This window comes from Melanaphis sacchari, unplaced genomic scaffold (assembly GCF_002803265.2).
Source record: "Melanaphis sacchari strain LSU unplaced genomic scaffold, SCAv2.0 Contig31_pilon_pilon, whole genome shotgun sequence".
Classification (NCBI taxonomy): domain Eukaryota; kingdom Metazoa; phylum Arthropoda; class Insecta; order Hemiptera; family Aphididae; genus Melanaphis; species Melanaphis sacchari.
Window position 1 is genome coordinate 1,057,184 of NW_020271193.1, and position 24,903 is coordinate 1,082,086.

General features: G+C 23.3%; 1 protein-coding gene across 1 annotated transcript in view; it reads right to left on the minus strand.

The window, feature by feature from the left end:
• LOC112596337 (G-protein coupled receptor GRL101-like) overlaps nucleotides 1-24,903 on the minus strand; it is a 64,515-nt gene that overhangs the window by 37,252 nt on the left and 2,360 nt on the right. The window contains exons 2-3 of the mRNA XM_025341964.1: nucleotides 14,855-15,014; nucleotides 6,116-6,265 (exon numbers count right to left, since the gene is read on the minus strand). Coding sequence (XP_025197749.1) covers nucleotides 6,116-6,265; nucleotides 14,855-14,963 — 259 coding nt within the window. The 5' untranslated portion in view covers nucleotides 14,964-15,014. The remainder of the gene's footprint in view (nucleotides 1-6,115; nucleotides 6,266-14,854; nucleotides 15,015-24,903) is intronic.

Sequence of the window (24,903 nt, forward strand, 5' to 3'; positions counted from 1 at the left end):
ATTATCATTGTTTTCAAGACATGTAAATCTTTATTTTTTGTGACCTAGTGTAGCGCAGTGGCTGGCCGGCCTTGTTCTAAAATCAAGCTTCGGGTGACCACTCGAGTTCTTAGTAACGAATCCATGGCATACACTATACCCCCGTGTTCCAACCCTACTAACCAAACCTTACACAAAATACCTACTGTTTCTATGCACAGCTAATGGTCTTAGTCGTTGGGCTTAAATAAGATCAATAAAAAAAAAAAATCTTTATTTTGTGTCAACAAATTATAAATAAATAATTTTTTTTATCTTACAATACAAAAACTACTTTTTATTTTTTTACAATTGCAATTTAAATTGACGTCTTTGATTTTTTTCAAGGTTTTCGATTTTTTAAATTTAATTTTTATATTACCTTTATCAATTATATTTCCATACAAATTAATTATACCTAAATCTGATCATATTTTCTATTTCATATTATTTAAATGACGTATAAAAAAATACTAATATTGTTGTTTGATATAAAATATATATTATTACAAAAGAGTCGTAGAAAAAAAATAAAGTTTGAAATTATAATTGTTATGCAGGTATATACATTTTTTTTACAATAAGATTTTTTTAGATATTTCTAATTTTCTATTGTAGCATATTAATAAAAGCCAAAGTAGAAAGAAAAATATAAAAGAAAGGAAAATATAAAAGATGCTTTTTATCCGTTTAAATATAAAATTATAAAATACTACAATAATAGCTTTACATTCAATTCGTTCAAGCTACATTTATATTAATTTAAATGTAATTATCTGCAACATTAAATTATAATTTTTTCATTTACAATTCTTAAACAAATCCATTAAAAAAATTAAAAATGTCCTTGAAAACTAATATGTAATGAATAAAATACAAATTCAATTTAAGTTACAACTTTTAAAATATGAACGGAGCAAATACCGTATTTATTTTACAGTAATAAATATATTTTTTTTTTCATGTTTATCTGCAGACACTTTACTTTTTAGACAAAAATAGTGCTTCAAAAATTTCAAGAAGCCCTATCAATCAATTATTATAAATCTAAACCAAATAAATCTTCAATGAGATCGATTTTCGATTTTCAGTATTGCTACTAATTTTTTTTATGCGTTAGAAAAAACTACTAACACGTTTTGAAACAAGGAAAAAATTTTAATTTCACTCAGAATATTTTTAAAAGTGCAATGAATACTTTAAAGTTTAATATCACAACATAAATATAAAACATCTGAAACAATGGCCTACTCAACTAATATATAAGCATATTTTTTCAACCATATAATTATAATACAAACATAATTTATAGTAGCTACAAACACATTATTTATTCTGTTAGATATATGCATTGATTAAATACATTAAATAAAATAAAATATGTAAATTATTATTCATAAACTAACGGCTATAATTATGTTTAAAGTTCATTAGTATTTCAATGTCCTTATAATAAATAATTTTCTAATAAAATATGTGCATAATCATAGGTAATATACTGATAAATTACAAGTGAACATACTGGAACATATGAGGAAAATTGCGTATTCTACAATGTTTTAAAAATACTAAAAATGACTCTGGTAACATACGAATTAAACTCCAAAGCTTGGATACCTATAAAATTATGTTCTAAAATTTTATTAAATTGGAGTTTAGAGTTAAGAATAAAAAAATAAAAATATTTTACTTTTAGTTGACAACTGTCCAGCACATTGCACTGTAACATTACGCCATATTAAACTTGTATTTTTACCCACTAATAGACTAATAGTACGTCTGTTCTTCAACCAACGGATCAAGATGTAATAAAATGTATGAAAACTTATTTTCGAAAAAGTTTGGTACTAAAAATGATCAATAATATGAAAAACAAAATTGAAACAAATATTAGCGTATTATATGGTATATTATTGATTTTTAAAGCTTGGTAAAAAGTATCTGAGATCACAATTTAAAACTATTTTCGTCACACTGTTTTCAATAATGCAATACTACAACAAGTGGTCCAGGGAGAATAAGAAGACATAAGTTACGCAAATATAAATGAATATATTAATTTTGATAATGATATGCTAACTTTAGAATCATTAAGTGATCAAGAATTTATTTCTTCATTGATTAACCAATCCAAAGAACCTGAGAAAGACGATAATAATAAAAAATCTGTTATTCCCAGTGAAGATTTATTTATCAGTGCAGTGATCAATGTAGTAAAAATGTTAGCAAATTATATGGCTTTGAATAGCTAAGTTCAAAAACCAATTTTGAAGAACTAGAAAAAAATAGAGAGTGATTTTTATACAAATTAAATTAAATAATAGATTTTTAACACAATGTTGTAAATTTAATTTTAAAATAAAAAATGTAATTAAAAAAAAAACATTAAAATTAAATGTTTTAATCTATACTATCTTTCTGTATGTATTGAGATTACAATTTTTTTTTCGTAATTTTGATTACAATGATCACCAGTTATTATGACCTATTTTCCTTGGTCCCTTGGACATCATTTATTATAAACGATTTCTACTGTATTTAATTTTTATAAGTCACAGAAATATGTGCCTTACATAATATGTATAACTAATATTATATTTTAATAAAAGAAATCAAATTTTCACAGTAATTTATTAAAAATAACAATTAGAGCTAAGTTTAATATCAATATTAAATATGTTAATATTTTTATAGTTAAATATTTAGTTATAACTTATAAAGCTTAACAGTTTTACGTGCAAGTGAAAAACAAACATTCCACGTTTAATTTTCTTTAATAATTTAAAATGCTTAATGAATACATTAACAAAAAAAAGTAATTATTCAATTACTTTATAGTCTATACACATTTTGTTGTAAAGAACATTAATCAACCAAGAACTATTTTAAAAATTACATACACGGGGTAATTGAAATACCTTGTTTTAAAAATAATAAGAATTTTATCGAGATATTATATATTCCCTACTATTACTTCTATAAAATAAAATTCTAATCACGTTATCTCCCTATACATTATATCTAATCAACATAATATAATAATTATTTTTAACTAATATCATATTGATTATATATTTTCAATATTCAATATTTTAAAAAATTTATAAAATTGATTGAAAAAACAAACATTTTTAAAGACTAAAACTATTTTGTAATTCCAATGTTCTAACATGTAATTATTTACACTCGCACTCACATACTCGTATTTATTTAATGATTTCCAACATTTTTAAAAAAAAATCATTAATCTGTTTTAATAAAAGGTAATGTTTGTATGAATACAAATGATTTACAGCCTAGTCCAGGGTCCAGAGGTCGAGAACCTTTTCAAAGGAAAGAGCTATTTTTAAAAAAAGTTAAACTAAACTATGATATCCAAAAAGCCGCACAAATTTAAGCAACTTTTTTTTATGTTTTAATCGTAATTTTTAGTATAGACTATAGATAATAACGTAGGAATAATATAATTTATATTTTACGGATCTTTATTTAGCTAATATATTAATTTGTCTAATAGATAATAAATCATAATATTAATAAAATATGTTTAGTTTTTGAATTATTCCACTATGCAATAATTGAATAATAGTTGAATAATAGTATTTATGTCTATTGTTTGTATGATATATTTTTATTTAACATTGTAATAAAATAAGCAACATAAGATTTACGTTATAGTGATATAAATGTTCATGTTAATGTCTGTAATTTTTGTACTTCATATTATAATTGTTATAAATCAGCTATTCTGCAATATATATTAACTTACAGTTATTTAGAAAGGATAATTTAATTCAAGAAATAATAATAAATTTTAAGTATCTATACAACAAATCGGTTATTAAAAATATTTTAATATTATTAGAATATAAACTAGGAATTAAGTTAAATATAAAACTTATTAAAAAAAATAAACTAAAGAATTTAATTTTCTCGATTCTGGTATTTAAAAATATTTGGTTTCAAATACCCGTTTTTCGGTTGTTTTAGATTACGAATAAGAAAATGAAGATTATAGAAGTTTATAATAGTTCCCGCTTGACTAGTTGACCTCAGTTCCAAAAGATCGATTGATGAATCACCTTATGTATATAGGTTTCGTTACTATTAATACAATTCACCATACTCCATACTCCATATATTAGAATACTATATAAAACCGTTATTAAATAGGCATAGCCTTTATACTTAAAGTTAAATTTAAGTTTTATCATAAGACTGGGGAATAAAAATTAACCAATCAAAATCTCAACACTACACTTTTACATTAAGACGTAAAGAATCCCCTCCTATATACCTGAACAATGTTTTACTTTCTCCTACTCAAAATGTTCGTTACCTTGGATTATACCTCGACCATCGACTAACCTGGGCAGCTCACATTAGCAACAAACGAACCTCTCTAAATAACAGATTTCGACTACTCAGATCTCTTCTCACTTCAAAACACCTCAAATTAAACAACAAAATTCTAATCTACAAAACCTTACTTAAACCCATTTGAACATACGGGATCCAACTATAGGACTCAGCCAAACCCTCAAATCTAAACCGTACACAAACATTTCAATCTAAATGTCTTCGTCAAATCACTAAAGCTTCTTACTATGTAACTACTCACATACTCCATCAAGATCTTTTGATCCCTCTCATCCAAAATGTTACCATAACTTTGTATTAAAAATTTCATTCCCGCCTGAAAAACCATCTAAACCCCCTTGTCACCGATCAATTAAATTCTACCATCCCTGGCGATCATCCCAGTAGACGGATTAAAGCGTAACTAGATAAAATCAACTAAATACGACGACAAAGTACCATCAATGGATGGCCTCTTTACTCCAGACATCTTCAATGACCGTATAATAAATAACATCACTTATACTAATTGTAAACTGCTTTGTAGATTGTATAATAAAAATATTTTATACCAAAAAAAAAAAAAGTTTATCAACTAAAACTACAATTTATAATTTAATAGTTTTACTTTGTAACTATCAAAGTTACATAATACCATAATATATTAATGTAATACAAAAAAATAATCCTCAAAAATAGTGCATAAAATATTATACATTAAAATTAAATTTTAAACCAACTAATTTCTTTTAAATGTTTTGAGTAAAAATAACTATAGTAATTCACATTTTACATAAATTCTTAAATTATTTTTTCTATAAATTATAAAGAATGTTTTGTATACGAGATCGTACATGATAATAGGTTGCTACCCGGAAGTAAGATACCTTCCCGTAAAAGGACATTTACAATTTAAATAACACACTTTAAGGGATTCGAATCGAACTATTATTTTCATTCTAAAATTATTTTTATTCTAACGCAATTAGGTACAAAATACTGAAGATCTGATTACACAATATGGATTTTAAAAACAACTTTTAATTCCTAATTGTTTTATATTAGTTATATCCTAATAACAACTTTTAAATAAATTTGAACACTCACTTATCAAAATTTGATTTTAAAAATGTAAAAATATCATATAATCATATATTTATTCAATAACTATCCAGGCTTTTTTTAGATAAATAAACTATTGAAAGAGTTATTCGTTGGATTTAAAAAAAAAATCATGTTAAGATATTAAAATCCGTTTTCATTATCAAAGTTCATAAAATGTTTAATATTAATACCTAAATATTGAAAGATACATAAAGATTCCTTTTAAACCGTTGGTCTTACTGGAACTAAACAAAAAGTTTAAACCTAAACTCATATGATCATCATAATATAGTAAATAATTGGTGGGACTTATCTACATACAGGTAGCTTATTCGATGTTCCTAAAAACCATTGAATGGATAAATAGTCGGATAGCAACTAATCTAGATTTTATGTCTATATATGTTGCATAATATTTTACATTTATTTTAAAAGTATACGCCAAATTTAAAACTTTTAATGATTAAATTAAAAATATCATGTAATTGCTTATTGTTATACTTCAAAATGTATAAAATAAAGTTATTTCTAATAAATAATGATCTATTTGAAGCAAATAATGTACATATACTTTATATCTTATAAGAAACACAAATAATATATTTTAAAAATAAAATAAGTTTTAATATATTACCACATTCAGATACAGCTTCATCTTGGGCTCGAAGACAGTCAGGTATACCGTTGCAAACTAATGATTTTGGTATACAGTATTTTTCATCACAATGGTAAATATCTGAAGTCAAATTAGATTGACACGAATCGGACTCCAAGCATTGATTACCTATTATATAAAATAAACAATATAAATAATATAAAATGATAATAATTTAATTTCCATTTTTATATATTTTCTTAATTTAAGATAGTATTTTTTATTTATTTTTATGATTAGTTCATAAATAGCATCAAAACTAATCAGATAATATAACACTTATGTTTTTTATATTATATCATCTCTTAAATTATTAATATGGTTAGTTCAAAACAACCAATGATTTTTCTAACAATACTTATTACTATAATTATCAACAAAATATTTTTTCAAAAATCATTCAGTTTCAATAATAAGATTATTCAATGGTAGTTATACTTCAGAAATAAATTATGTGTATATTCTTACACGAGTATTTGATTCAAACAATAAAGTAAACCTAATTTAATTTTAAAATTCAAATTTATACTAAAAACATTGATCTCATTTAATAAACACATTTGGGTAAAAACCTATGAAAAATATAAGAATAAAATGATTATTATATTTTATGAAATGAACGAAGTAACACGTTTGACATTTATAAAAATAAATAAACATTTGCTATAAATTGTTGTTTTATTTACATAACTCAATAAAAATTTTTTATTTAAATATTCGACTCTATTTCAACAAATATTATACAAATAATATATAGTTACAACTTATGAATTACGTCAATAAATACACAATTATGACTATTAATAAAATGTTCTCAAGTTTTGTATATTTATTTTACAATTCTGAGTAGAATAAAAAATAATTAATGAAAATAATACATTTTTAAAAATTAAATTACTTTTAATTTAATAGGATACTGCGCAGGATATTTAATTGCTTAATTGGTATGTAGGTAATAGTATTTGTATGAAATTTTTTTTATATTTTGTTTGTAGAATAAATTATGAATTATTTATTTATTTATTTATTTGTTATAAAATATTTTTATTAAGTATACAATCTATAAAACAGTTTACAATAAACATAAGTGATGTAATTTTTTTTTTTATTATATGATCATTGAAGAGGATACCCATTGGTGGTACTTCGTGATAATATTTAATGTAATAAAATTTATTAAAATTATTTAGTTTTATGTCCTCGTTAGAAAATTGCGTTTAAAAAGACATTATTACATACAAACATGATCTAAAGTATAGTAATAAAACAATGTTAAATATTATTAAATTTACAGCATTATATTCTTATAAATTATAATAAATCAAAACATGAATCATTCGATATGAAATGCCAGTTGGTTTGCGTTTTTGACCAATTTTAACTCAACTTTATTTACACTGAGTACATACGTATTTAACTCATCAGCCACAACGGCAAAATCAAACGGACTGAAATACTGAATTATTCAAAGTGATTTCCATACCACAGACAATCAAAATTATTATTGTTATCGTAGTTGTCAATCAAAGTCGACGGCTGCCTATTCAATGTAATCACTAGTACCTAAAATTTACTAGTATCTATAAATTTAAAAATAATTTTCCACGAAATAAGCGTCAGCGATTGCCACACACTTTGTTGCGTACTATTGAACTATTAATGTGTATCAAACATAATAATAAAATTAAAAAAAAATATATCATTTATCATTGTAATTCTATAATTGTGACAATATGATATAATAATATATAATTTAATGTTAAAGAGGGGCTTCAGTCCTCAAAACCCCCAATCTAAGTGAATCACTATACCTAATATTATATTAACTAAAGATTAAATTACAATTTTTTTGAGATTTTAAAGAATGTTGAATTGTTGCATATTTATATTTTCACGAAAAAAAATCAACTTTAAAATGAATTTTACATAAAATAAATAAAATTATATTTACAATCAAGTAAAAACTAATAGAAAACTATATCATAATATAAATGCTAATTTAGCAATAATACATATTTTGAATTCTAGGCGAAGCAACGAATGTATTTATTAATTATATAATGTTACAGACTAAAGTGAGTTATAGAAAATTCCAATTTCATTCAACATGATTCGTGGTGTAGCGACGACTTTTTTTGAGGTCCATGCCTCCACCTACCAAAATCAATGATTGGATCCTGGGTGGTAGGATGCAAAGGACTATAGATCAGTGAGTTTGAGCTATTAACTAATAAAAATGTATTACATTTACCTATTACTATATTATTTATATTCTACAAAAATATAGATCTAGACTACGCCAAAAGAAGTCTTCTACACGTTACACGCCACTGCGATAGTTGACGGTTACAGTGGTTACGCCTACCTACATTTTTAAACATTGCTTCCACTTCCACCCAATGCTTATTTTTCGTCACATTTCATTTAGATTTTAGATATCATCATACAAAATGCATTTTTTCTCCGACACAATGAATCTTGTTTTATGAATGTCCGCTGCAGTGTCGTCCCGTAGAACATTCGAAAACGCTGGTAAAGGAAAAAACTGGGCGACTTTTCAACACACGGAATGTATATTAAAGGTACATGTATTTCATATACGTGTATACAACAAGCCATAAAAAATAAAAATTGTATTATTACTCTACTATCTACAATAAGGTGGGCCTATTCAATTTATTTATGAATATTCTGTTACCTGTTTATAATTAATTGATAATTTCAATTGAAATAATAAGTAAAAATAAAATACTAATTTGATCATAAAAGGACGGCATAAAAAATGAGGAGGTATTCAAAATCCTGACATTGATAATGCCGACTAGTCAAAAGCCCGACACCAAAATCCCGATAGTTTAGAATAGTTCAAAATTTCGAAAATGTTTAATCCCGACAAAATAAAATAACTTTATTTTATATTGTAAAAGTTTAATCTAATAAATAATCTAAAACTCTCAATTATATTATATCCTAAGTGAACGATCGAATATTTCAAATGAATATTTTTACGTGTTAATTATATAGTGTATTGGTATACCACATACACTTTAAAATTTACTATTATAATATTTGAAAATGAGTGTAATTTGTCAAACAATCACATCCTAAAAAGGAAATACTAAAATATGTATCGAAGGATATATTTTAATGGCAAAAGACAAAAAATCAATGAGACATAATATATTACCCACCAAATATTATATTGAATAACAAATATAATAATATAAAATAATGTAATATTATTTGTGTTATCAGATTAAATTATTGTATAATAATTAACGATTATAAAAATATAATATATGATGTATAAATAAAATGTAATTGTAAAGTAATATGTTTTTGTGTTTTTAAATTAAATTGTTAAATAATGAATATAATATGTAAACATATTCAGTGATATAGTCAAGATTTTAAACTGTCGATATTTTGAACTATCGGTATTTTGAACTGACTAGGTTTTAAACTGTCGAGATTGTGATTTGTCGGGATTTGGTGTGTCGGTATTGTACATGTAGGAATTTTGACCTGTATCCTAAAAAATGTATGTCCTAACCCACAAAAATCTTAATCTTTTACACACTACTGATACTTGGATATTCAAACACCAATGTTAAAATAACGGTTATAACTTATAAGTAAAGATGAATACCCACTTTAATCATATAAAATAACAAACTTTAATAAACTTTAATACTTAAGTAAAAAGTCAACTGATTCAGTGTGAACTATTAGTAGTAGATTGTACAAAATGAAAAACAAAAACACAACAAATCACATTATTTTGACAAATATTCGTAAAAAATACTTAAGGTATTAATAACAAGCCGGATTAAGAGGGGCAGGAGGGGCCAAGTCCCCGGGGCCCACGTGTGTTAAGGGCCCATAGTTTTCTCGGTTTAAAATTACATTAAGTGATAATTTGTTTATATGACTGTCTCGGTCATGGATACTCATAATTCAGATACCTACCGACTAAACCTGTTTACATAAACAAAACTTAATTTTAAGTGTAAATATATATTTTAATAAAAATATAATATTTTTTTAATATTCTTATCCTCATCAATCGTTATCTTACTCAGATAAAAATGTTTAAATTTGTTTTATTTTATAATTTTATAATTTTAAAGAATTATTTTTATTGGCGGGGACCCACAACCATGTATTGGCTCTTGGACCCCTGAAGCTCTTTATCCGGGCTTGATTAATAATAGTACTATATAAAAATACTGTATGACTTTTATAGCCATATACAAGAATTTTTCTTCTGAATATTTTTGTTAAAACTCGTTTAAATAGAAATAATATTTTATAAATTTTATAATGTTTTTTTAAAGTAATCATTGTAATGTGAAATATTACTAAAAAATTTAATTTTCATTCTTGGAAAATTTTTAACAAGATAAGTTTGATATAACCAAATTTTCATTTGTTTTTATCTATATTATAAAATATTATTATTTCTCTCAATATACTTGTCTTTATCTTTAGAAAATTTACTCGATACAACTTTTTATTACATAATATCCAACATTAATCTATCATTTTTTATTATATACGTAATACGAGTATTACGTATATAATAAAAAAACAATATCATAATTAATTAGTAATTAAAACAATTTATCAATTGATTTAATACAATTAGTTATTAAAAACAAATACTGAATTTTATGTTGGGTACTTTTGGTTTTATCTCAAAATAATTCTAGTTTCTAAAACAATTAACAGCTTAATAAGCTGTATACATGAATGCATACAAAAATAAAAAATATTTAGATAATACTTAGTAAAAAAAAAAAGAAAAATATTAATTTAACATAAATATAAAAATTATAATTTAAGAACCATTTATAAGTTAATAATTTATATTTTTTATGTAATTACAATCTAAACATAAGGTTTATTGAGTAACAACAATAATATATTTTCTTTAAAAAACAGGGAAGTCAGCGCGTTACATGAACTTCTTATTGACAAAGTCATTAAATTGTATGTGTTTAATTTTAATTCAATTATAAGACATGGAATATTGTAATGAACCTTAAAATTATAGCTGTTAAAATAAATAAAAAATAAAAATTACTAAACAATTTTTCCTAATTTTTCAGGAAACAATTATCAAATACCAATCATTACCTACTTATAAAATAGCACTTATACATATAAATGAATAACCAAAGTATTTAAATATATTACACACTCCTTAACCCTCTCAAAATTTAAAAATATGTGCATATAACTTCAATTAATATACATGTGTACAATGTACACGTATATTTTTAAATTAAAGTTATAAAAGTTATAAATCAATTCGATTTATTAAATCTATTTATACTTATATAATATTATATAATGTTATGTTTTCATATCGATAGTTGAATACATTTGTTTCAAAATATGTTAGTCAATTCTAATGTCACGTATTGATCGTACATTTTGTTTGTTTTTTTTATAGTCAACTCCATTACTGACAAACATAAATTTTAAGACTCTATCTAGCACGAATACTATACGTACTATCTAAAGACTATACTCACAACATTTGGATGATTTCACTAGTACAGTAATAAAAGTAACTACAATGCTAATGCTCCAAAATCCAGTGAAATGAGATGAAAAACTGTTTTGGAGAAACCTTGTGCTCGTTTGGACAACCTTTATACAATATGAATGGCAAATGCATAAACTCACTTCTCAGACATTATACAGAAGTGTTAGATTTAAAAAAAAAGTGTTTCTTTGAATATATACTAAAAACGAAATAACAGAAACTTCATATAAATGTTTAAATATATTAACTAACTTAAACAGTTTTTTTTAAGATTAATATATATTAAATTCAACAATATTAAATTAATAATTCACTGACAAATTATTAAATGAATCTGACACATATAATACCTAATTCAATTCAACTAACTTTACACTAGAAAACATTTAATTTAATTTCTGAGAAAGTCATTTTTACAATTTCACAAAAACATTTCCTGAATACAAAGAAAATCTATTAACAAATTCCAAAACAACTGTGAACTTAATGAAACAACACTTTAACACATAGCCATTTAACAAAATAAAATATTTTTAATGAATAACCTATCCTCCACTATATCATAAATGAAGATAAATCAAAAAATATGCAAATATTAATTTACAATATTGAATCAATATATCTTATCCTGATTTTTAATTTTTTTTTTTTTTTATACGATATTCTTTTGTAAGAACTGTTTTCGAAAAAAATCGATACAAAGTTAATTTTTAACTTCAATGTTATATTATTCACAGTTTATTATTAATTATTGAAATATTTCCTGTTAATAAATATTTTAACTTTTGAGTGGAGCGATGTATGTATTAATTTTACAATAATATGTTTATTAATTATATTATAATATATTTATTTTGTATCTAAAACAGTTTTTCTAGTACAAAAAGTATTATGGTTCTCAACTTTGATTATAGTTTCTAGTAACAAATTAGATCAAGCTAGTACTTTGTGGTGGTAAAAAGTAAAAATTCTCAGTATTTTTTTATAAATAAATTAAGGAAAACTAGAATTTTTACGTCAAATACATTTTTCACAAAATCTATTTTGTTTTTTTAATAATACTTAAAAACGAATAACCGTAGGTACTTAATATTTCCATTAAAATTAATAATAGTATTTCCTATACATGATGCAATTTTTTTAATATTTTGACTCTTTATGAGCTATACATAATATATGACACATACAATTTTCAATTGTATTTAGTTTTTTACTATATACTATACAGCAAAGCGGTTATCTACTTTTCGTAATTTTTATTTCTTGAAATTAAAATATTAAGTATTCTGATTTTAGATTAAATACCCATCTACAGAAACTAAGTTTTAAATATGCTCAGTATATTACCTAGTAGTACTCATACACAATCTTACTCTCTTAGAACAAAATTCTATTGTAATATAATATGTTTTATTTAAAAACAATTTCAGTTTCCAAAAATAAAAATTAATTTCTGTTTATTTTTTTTTTTTTTTAAGAACTATTTTACTGCAACTGTAAAAAGTAAAATAATGTACCAGTATTTTACATATTTACTTTAAAATTATATGAAATATATTTTAGAAAAAAATAATTTTACAATATAAGCAAAGGATATTATTGATTCCTGTATAAAAACTAAAAATACTATAACATTGTGGAATGTTTTATTGGTCTAATCATTTATGCTGAACCTTCAATAAATTATCAAACATTTTTCTAAAATGCCAAAATGGAAATTTTATATCATTACAATATCAGCATAGTCCTATTGTACACTCAGGTGCCCTACCACTCAAATCCGTCCAACTGTCATCTCACATTTCATTATATTTCCTATGACTTCAACAACACATACCTATGCATCACGGCGTTATGACATGCCGTAATATTTTTAAACTTATTATCATTTCACAAAAATTTAAGCAATATGTATACATTGTATAGAATATAATTCTACATAGTGTACACAATTCAAAAAAGTTATATCTACTTATATTAGATAAACAATAAGCCATGTATTAACATACTTTTTTGTACATTATTAACTTTTCTGAATATCATTATTTTAACTTTGAATTTAATTGGTACATTATTATTTTATCTGTATTTGATTCGCAGATAATATAGAGTAACATATCTAATACCTATTCAAATGGTGATATATAAATATATTATATCATAAAATGAATATAAATATAATTAAGTTATTTTCTTCATATAATTTACAATGCATATTTATACAAAATAATTAAAAAGCCATGATAGCCCCATCTATATATTATTATATAATATTATTTTAAACAAAACTGGTAAACTTATAAAGAGATCAGCTTCAGCATATTAAAAATATTAATGATAAAAAAAATGCATTGGAAACATATTTCTTTACATAAATGTTTTAATACTGCTTTATTCAATATAATGATCAGATTATTCAGACTAAATCGCTAAAATAGCAAACAAGAGATAAATATTAGCTTCTATAGCCTATAGGCACCTAAGTATAATAAGATATCTATATGGAATATTGGTAATAAATTTATCAAAAATATTTGAAATTTCAATTAATTTAATGTCAATAAAACAATATAGGTATTAAAAATAACGATAAATCCCGAGTTTATTGTAGAAAATATAAATAAACATAAAACATTTTTATAGAATCAATAATTTGTGACAGACACAGTGAGCGTATGTATAATGTATACCCATAGTGTAAGAACTTAAAATTATTTTATTTCATTTTGTACGTATTAAATAAATATATAATGACTATATTTTATAACATACATGAGTCCTTTATAAATTTTAAATACGCGATAATATAATTTCATAAATTTTATTTTATTTTTATTTTGCAAAAAGTATTTAATCTATATACGATAATTGCGTGGGTCGTGGGATATGGTTAAAATACATTATACATAATAAAAAAATATATAAATGAGTATCATTTATAAGAGCTCATTAATGACACAAATTGGTTTCTTTTATTTTTATTATTATTTTAAGTATATTTAATTTTAATTAGTTATCATTAGTTTTATGCACCTAGAAGATCACAACCCTATTTATGTTTAAAATTTCTTAAAGAATTACAAAGAATTTTAGAGCCTTTACGATATTTTACAAATGCATTAGAGTAGAACTTAGAAGAAGATAAATATTATAAATAAACTTACATAAGGTAGGTACTGTTGTCGAATTATTTTTCATATCAGTTTGTGTATCACCAACATAAAATTGAATTAACAGAAGAAGCATTAGCAAAAAAAAGTTAAAACATATCATGGTTTTTTCTTTTTTACTTATATTTTCATTGTCATTGACTGCATACAGTTCCTGGAAAAAATAGTATTTAAAATTAATACATAATTTAGTTATATTACATAGTATATTTGTATAAAGTGTCAAGTGTACATAATCTTTACAGTATAAACAAATTAACGAATTAATGTCAATAAAGGAAATAGGAAATTAAAAAAACAGTAAATAAAATAGTTTTACTAAATTATATTATTCTAAGCAGTGTTAAAATAATTTGTACAAATATAATGTAAAAAATAGATAGATAGGTACATAATACAATCATTTTAATCAACCTTCTTACAATATTAGATTTTAATTATGTATACTAAAAAATGCATGTTAAACTGTATATGAAAATGTGTTTAAGTTTATCTAACTATTTTGTTTTAAAAATTTTAGTTGTACCAAAAACTATGAAATAAGCTTACATAAAAGTATCAACTATTTAGGTAATCAAATAAACGATTACCGATACCTTTTGAAATATTAGTAATTATACTGAGAAATATTTCACTAAAATATCTGACTAATAATTAGTGAATCTCTCAGATATTATATATATATATATATATATAAATATTTTATATACATACAAAATATGTATTTACCATTTTGAAAAAAAATTTCTAAGATACACTATTAAAAGTAAATTAATACAATGCAAATAATTTGAGAATTGTGATATTTTGTACTGATGCATTTTTCAAAATACCTTATAAAGCTATTTCAGTGACTTTAAAAAAAATAAGTGTATGTTACCAAGAGCAACTTTTGAACTCATTAGTCTTTTATTAATATCGGTATAATAAGAAATCTTCTATGTTTATACATAAATAATTAATGTTTCTTTATTTTTCCTCTATAGAAACAAAAATTACAGAACCATTTTCAATAAAAAATTATATAAATAAATTCATTGAAATACTGAGGATATAACCATAGCTTGTTTTTTAACTTCTATAAGTTGTTTTATTGCGGCTCACATTTAAATTTATATTTGACTAAAGAAAATCAGAAAATCAAATATCTGTTTTTTTATTCAAAGAGTTTCCATTGGTTATAGGTTATTTATATATATATATATATATATATATATATATATATATATATATATATATATATATATATAGATTTTAACAACATCGGTATAGTTATTAGCCTATAATTGATTTTTTTACTAAGGGAGAAGGTACCTACTATTTTTGAAACACATGTATATGTGGCGAAAATTGTCACTAAATACCTGGATGGTCACCCATCCGGGAACTAGCGACACCGGCAGATACTTGACCTCAGAACATAACTCAAGCTACATTACAGATTATATTACATACTATTATAAATTATAATAAATTGAAATATATAATATAATACATTTTTTACAAATTTATTTAAAAAACAAAAATTATAAATTCAAATACTTATGAACACATTTACAATAATTAATTTTACAAAATTATAACTTTTATTTATGTAAAAACATAAAAACAAATACTAATCTTAACAATATTACATAATTTTTGACTGGCGTCGGATTTTAAGCATACGTACTGATTATGACTTCAAGTTTTTTGTGTTTACGTCACTTTGTATCAGTGGCGTATTTACAGGAAGGATCAAAGGGATAAATCCCCCCCCATAGGCTGTATAGTGTATATGTTACGAGCAAAGTGGAAAATTCGGACAAAGTATACAATGCCCGGGCATTGTATACAGTGACCGGGCATTGTATACAATATCCGAGGTATATTGGGCAATGAAAATTGTGAAGTATTTATACAAAATAATCTGCATAATATATTATGTTTTTATTGCAAATTATTAATATTACATAATATAATATTTATATTAATATTATTTTTTTTCTTATAAAGTATAAATAGGTTACGTCTATCCTTTGGTTAAACACTAATGGCATTTTGTGAATGCACTATATATCCCGATAACGAAACCGATAAATATCTTATCTCATATAATTTATTATATTATATATTTAATATTTTATCTCATAACGAACGGTGTACATGTGCGCAAAAGTGTAAAACACAAAAATATAAGTGCAAAGCAGCAAATAGGCTATGTACATCAAAATGCTATTCAAGCAGTACTATGTGAAAATAAATAATTTAATTGAATTGAATTTTTATTTTAATTAATTAGTATAAATAGTATAATTATTAGTAAAAAAAAAAATTAAAATTATTTGAAATAAATTAGTATAAATAAAAATAATAATAATATAAAAATTAATTAATCATTAATTATGTAATTGTTAGAATAAATGTACTTCACAATATTTTAAATGTATAATTTAAGCTAATTTATCATTTGATGATTATTAATTATGTATAATAATGTAATATTAATAATTTGCAATAAAAACATAATATATTATGCAGATTATTATGTATAAATACTTCACAATTTACATTGCCCAATATACCTCGGACATTGTATACAATGCTCAGTCACTGTATACAATGTCCGGGCATTGTATACATTGTCCGAATTTTCCACTTTGCCCGTAACATATACACACAAATAATTAGTCATCATATTATTTAAAAAATTATTATAATTTTTTTTTTTTTTTTTTATCAATTATTGATTAAATTTGCAAGAATTAAAATATTATGATATATTGTACAATATTCTCATTGGTATCTTCATTTATAAAGTCATATCCCCCCCCCCATAACAAAAACCTAAATACGCCACTGCTTTATATGTACCTACATATATATTATGATACTCCTATACTACTCCATTCTATTCATATAAACCTTAAATACTAATTTATAAATTATGAACTATTCATCCAAAATTCGATTTGTACTCGTATCAAAACACTTAAAAAATATTCTGCTTTAAAATAAAAAATAAAAAATACATATCATAATTAACAAAAGTAAAAAATAAATAATTATAAAAAAAATAGTAAAAAAATTATTTTATTTAAAAAAAATTTTAATGACATTAAATTATGTAAAAAATGTTTTCAAAAACGTTAATAGCTTTTGAAATAATAAGTATCTTACGTTTAATAAATCATCCTGTTATATCTACTAATAGCCGTATATATTTAAGGTTCTAAAAATTCTTCGACAATCCTATGAGCAAAGCGAAACAAATTTCAAATTGCACCTAGTCTTTACAGCTGTTAAAACAGTAATTAAAAAATAACTCTACCTACTACGGCATTATGATTATTTATCAAATTCACCAAAGTAATCACTAATAACACACATAGAACACAAATTATATGTCTCAAATTTAACTAATAATCCACCTGCATAAGTAAATTAAAACTTGTATTTAGATTTTTTTATTTCTGATTTATATTACAAATAGATAAGTATTTTGTTGATTAAAACTCGCAAAAAATAATTCAATTTCCATTGCTTAAAAAAATTTTAAAAAAGAAACCACATAAACCACTATTGCGCTAAAAACTGTTATATATCACACATTCTGTTGAAAATATTCTTAAAACAATATACATGCAAAATTTACCACATTTTTGAATTTTTTTTTTCTAAATTTAATATGAATTTTATTTGTTTCTTTTAAACAAATGAAATGCGCTATATCGAATTTATATAAATATGTTAAATTCAACGAATCATCAAAATGAAATGGACCAATAATAAATGCTAAGAATCGAATAATAATATTGAATAAGTACAATGTTGATAAATGTACAATTTCATATAAACGAATTAATAAAGAATTTTTATATGAAATTAAAATATATATTTTAATTACTTTTATTTGCCAAAAGCTGCCATAAGTTGAGTTATTTGAGATTAGTTATAAATTTATCAATTGCAATGATAGTAAGAAATAGTAAAATCGCTGATCAAGTCGTATTAGTCGTATCGTGTTATTGAGCCATGACAGTGTAAATATTCAAAACGATGTGTAAATTAAATAATGGTGACATTTTCGAAATTTCGAAAAATTCTGGAAGTGTCTTAAACACGTAGTCTGTGATTTTTAAGAACATTATAACAAAATTTTGAACTAAATTATGAAGATCAGTCACCTGATAAAATAAGTGGATTTTGTAGTACAATAAATAAAAAATAAAAAACCACAAATTGCACTTTGAATTAAACAATAAAAATTGGTTTAACGAGAATTTAATCTTACTGATATTTTCCGTTCATCGACGCACATTGTTTCAACTAGAAAAGAGGTGAAGACGCCCACTTAAAGATTTTTGTTTGTCTAGAGAAAGAACCAAACGAAGAAAATTTCACAGTTTATCAACAAGAATATCATCAGAAAAACTAGTATACGCAGCGAAAAGAAAACTATATAATGAGGGAAAGCTTGCTATCGCAAATTTAGTCACACAAGCCACACAGTTAACACCAAATTGTCCAATAAAACGGAAAAAATTATTTAAAAAATCATTAATCAATTCCGGAGTAACCCCTTACTTGGATGACAAAGCTTTAGCGTTTCTTATTGATACTAAAATGTCAAAATGTAATTATATAAATACTATAAGCTTGGAAACAAAAGATGCTAATATTTACCCGTCATAAAAAAAAATCAATTTGGCAAAGAACGGTGTTATCTTAAGAAAAGAATTATTAGCGATAAAGGTATGTGGTAGGGAAGGTAAAGTAGAATCGTACTACTAATTTCTAAGCATTGTAGAGCTTACAAAATTTTAAGAATTTTAAATTAGATTGCATAATTATATTACAAATATTATTAGTTTCGAAAATATTTTAGAATTTTTAAAAATTTTAACACTAAATTAAAATAATCAAATTTCGAAAATACTTAAAATACGATTTTGTCCTATAAGTGGGATAAAATCGCATTAGTCTTAGGGCAAGACTGCGTGATGGTTTAATGGTCTAAAATAGTAGAAATATAATCGATGATACACAATACCCTTGATAATTTTTTTTTAATATCACAAATTATTATTCATAAATAATCTTTTATAAAATAAGTATGTCGTCCATACCTATTATTTACAAGCATCAGTGGGGAGTTATGGAATAAAGATTTATTTTAGGTACTGTTTGAGTGATTTTCATACTTAACTGATATTTAGTGTTGAAAATATTTATTTTTTGACTTTTTATTATTGTAGATAACTCGCATAATGCTTTATATTACTTTTAAATTAACCATAGGTTCACGTATGTCATATGTTTTTGCACCACAGTAGGTGGCTTCAAACTAATAGTAATTAAGTAAAAAGTATTAATAGATTAATATTTCTCCAAATTATATCATCAAATAATTTGTACTTACTTTTTCGTAATTTGACAAAGTTTTCTTTTACATCAAAATATAAAAATTATTAATTATAATATATGAAAAAAAAAAATAGTAGTTATAATTTTTTTATGATAGGAATTTGAGCGGGAATTTACTAAAAATGAGGTTAATCGTTGTCGATAACAATAAACATAGTGTCATGGATAAATAAACAACAATCATTTTTTTCTACCTTGACTCAATTTTCAGAAAACCTTATCATACAATTTTGCCTCTAGTACGGTCGTACAGAGCTACCCCGTTTTTCCTCTATATGAATAATTATTAAAATATAAGAATAATTATAATTAACTTCATTTTTAAGTTCGTCTATTTCACTACAAGCACTATTAAATTATACAATAAAAAAATTGAGTAAAACTTTGAATTTTCCCAATAATGATAATTTTGATGAAAGCTATTCCAAAGTAGAGTTAATTTGTAAATGTGTTTGTGGTGGGTTTGGTTACAGTAAATCTATATTAACTTTTGAAAATTATAAAAATGTATGTGTAAAGAAGACACAAAATAACATTGATGAGTCTACCGATTCAAACTTATTTTTATTTTCATTTGTCCCCTTACAACTATTATTACAAAAAATTAAAATAAGGAAAAAATAAATAATTGGAAAATGTATCCCCGTCATCAACTTGATATTGTCGATCTATTAAATGTATGTGTTTAAAAAAAACAACCAAATTTATAAAAAAAAAAGAGGTAAATAAAATTGACTATCTATTGAGTATGACATTTTAAATTTACAACCATTTATCATGATTAATTAATGAAAAACCATTGACTATAAATTTCAAACTTTTTTAGTATGGTGGGTGGAAAGTTATTAATGCTTTAACCAGCAATTTTAGCCAATGCTGTTATATATGTAAATGTAAACTAACCAATATCAACAATTTGAATAAAATATATAGTTTTAAAGTAAATGAAGATAATATGAAATATGGACAGTCAGTGTTGCACGTATGGGTTAATTAATTAGAATTTATGTTGAAAATTGCGTATAACATTGAACTTCAATCTTCAACAATTAAAGGTGCAAGTAAAGAACAAAATAAATGAGTTGAAGAAATAAAAAATAGAATTCATTTAAATTCATGGAGAAAATGGGTATAAAATTAAATAGGCTGTCCAGGGAGCATAAATATAAAATACTGAGAATATTTTACGTCGTTTTTATTCATACAAAAAGTTTTATAAATAACTAAGGTAGGCTGGATTTAAATTGATCTTTTTACAAAAATGCTAGTGACTGTTTCCAGAGGATACCAAATTAATGTTGACAAACTTGAAATATTTACCAGATAAACTGCTGAATATTTTTTTCAAAAAATATCGTTGGTTTCAAATTACTTTAAGACACAAGTTTTTAATACATGAATCATATACAATAAAGTACACTATATTTGTTCCCATAGATGATGCAACAGAAGAAGCACAAGAGGCTCATAATAAAGATTTCTGAAGGTTTTGTCAACACAATTCCAGAAAAACAACTCGTGAAAAAACTATAGAAAATCTAATACACATCCTTTTAGTATCATCAGACCCGGTGATTATATTATTGCGATCAAGTATTAAAACTATAGAAGAAAAATTATCAGTAAAAACATTTGAACTATTGGATATTAGAAACATTGATGTAATCAAAAATGATAAAAATTATGATAATGATAATGGTGAAGACATCCATAACTTTGTAAAAATTATTTAAAAATTTAGAGCATAATAATAATTAATTAAACCAATTGGAAATTTTTTGTTTTGTATAATATTTGAAAAATATTTTTTTAAATGAATTACGTCCTAAAAAGTTTATTTAGAAAAAAAAATTTTCCAAGCTAGAATTGAATTTACTTCCACTATGCATTGTGAAAAAAATAAAAACGATGTAACACGCTTTATAGATAAACTATTATTCTAAAATCGTCATTCTATTGTAAATATGTACCAAATGTTGTTAGTTCACATACTAAGTTTTTACACTCGAATTACGTACGCTCCATTGTGACAATGACATCTTTAAAAGCGGTAGATGAATAGTGAGCATATAAGATCCAACATTACGTCTATACTTTAGTTTATGCATAAACTATTAAGTATATTATTAGTATTACACGTGTACTGTTATCTATTACAATATTATTGAAATATATTTGTAAAATATTGAAAATAACTCGCGACTACCATAGATCCTAAGATGTCTCTATGTTTTAAAGATTATTTTTAAAATTGTTATTAGTTCATAGAACATTTTAGCTTGAGATTTTCGAATTTTTTTAATTTCTTATTCATATTTATTACAATTCAAAGAACAAAAATAAAAAAATGTAACTCAACCAACGTGTTAAGAAAAGCAAATACTTTTTCAAAACGAAAATTATTGAGATATAGGCGTTACAAATTTTCAACATGCTGTTTAGAGTAATAAGTTTTAACAACAATAGCCCTAAGCCTTCTTTATAGTTAATTATCTATTAAATTAAACTGAGCACTTCTAAAACTTGACATATAATTTAATATATTCCATATTATTCTAAGTAAAATTACATTATTTATTTAAAAACTTAGGATAATTTATTCAAAAGTTAATTTATATAATGAAAATATTTCAAAAATATTTTAAGTAGTTAAACTACAAAAATAAATTTATTTTATTTTTTACTATAAATAAATCAAATTTCAAGATTTTATTCAAGTAAAACTTTAAAAATAATAAAAAATTAAAAAGCTAGGTTAACTAATTTTTAATTATTAAATATTCTTATAAACTTAAAATATTTGTTATACAATGTACGAGTGTACCACAGAAAAATTTATAAAAAGAAATATAAAATATTCCTGTAGTTTAAAATTGTATTCAACACATATTTTATTTTTTTTTCATTTAAGTCGTACAACTTTTATTTAATTTAAATTTATTCTTAAAGCTCAATTTGTAATGATTTTTTTTTAACTTGGCAGTATTAATTTTCTTTACGTATCCATATTGAATTTTCATCAGGGTAAACTTTTCCAAATTATCTCGCTCCATTTGCAAATGTTGAAAAGAGCTTTGATACGTGTACATAGTAACTACTATAATAACTTATATAATTATATAAAATACTAACCATTATTTTCATAAGTTTTAAATGCCAATCTTCAACAACATTAGTTGTTTAATGATGGTGGGTAATATCTAAATTTGTGGATACAAAGAAAGAACAACACATATTCTACTTCATTCTTCCTTACAAATGTATTTTATATTTTCTATATAATCAACTACTCAGCTAGCCAAATATAACTATACTTAAGTACTATTATGAGCTAAAAATTATCTGGACATTTTCGTTATCATCATTTGTCTTATAACTATTAAACCAGTGGTGTATTATGTCGGTCGGGGGTAATGTATTGATGTTTTTTAAAATTATTTTTTTGCATTTCAAGGTAATAATTATTGTTCATTAATGAGTATTTTTTAAGTCAAATAACAATAATAAATAATGATTAAATGCCTAATGTCAATCCTGAGAAAATAAACCTAAATATAAACACTTTATAATATTATGTATAATATTGTTACATACTATACTACATTTTATAATTATAAATTATAATAGGTATAATAATTATAATATTTTGTATAAAATACAATTATTAAAATTTTTATGTGTTGACATTTTTTTTAATAATAACATGTGAATTATTATGATAATTAAAATGTAATATTAACAATGTATAATATTTAGTGGTAAAATACGTTTAACCTACCAGGTAACGGTTTATACATATAACATATAATTTTTGGCAACGTATTTTGTTATAAAATTATCAAAATATTTAAGTAACCTTGGAGAATTTCGGATAAATATATTATACATACATCTCTTTTTCAAGATAAAGTTCTAAATATGCCACTGTATTAAACTAAAAAGTGTTTATAGAAAAAAGTTTTACATCTAAGTAAGAAAAATAGATAAAATTATTACTATGTATAAATCTTACTTTATTGACTTATAAGAAAAAAGCCAATTTTGCTATTAGTACCAAATATCTATTTATTCAACTTATAAAATTCAAATTAAACGTAAATTATTTTATATTTTATTATTCATAAAATATTTAGTATTCATAGTATTTTCTTGTATTTTAGTTAATATTATCAAGAATTAAATTATAATCAGACAGAATAATAAGACCAGTTAATAGATGGATAAATAATCATATCACTTCCTACACATCGGTGCAAAATAGTAGTGTTTTGTAATATAAAATTTGTAAAATGACAATAATGAGTGACAAAATAAAATATGATAGATTACCATTGACACCTTTTATCGAAACAATTTCTATAAATTCTACAACTGTTATTAACACTGTAAGTTATTCATAATACATTTGAGAACTTTATTTATAAAAGTTAAATATTTTATTAAACGACTAGTGTACGTTGGTCGTCCCTTTATAGGCTAGGCTTGTACCCGAGGTAATGGACGGGACTCTTTTCGCCCAAAATGACCTTTCTCTTTTCGCTCAAGAATATTATAGCACTTTTTGACCACATTTTTATAATACACACTTTATTATTTATTTGTGAAAATTAGTTTCATAAAGCCATTTAGCTTTATGC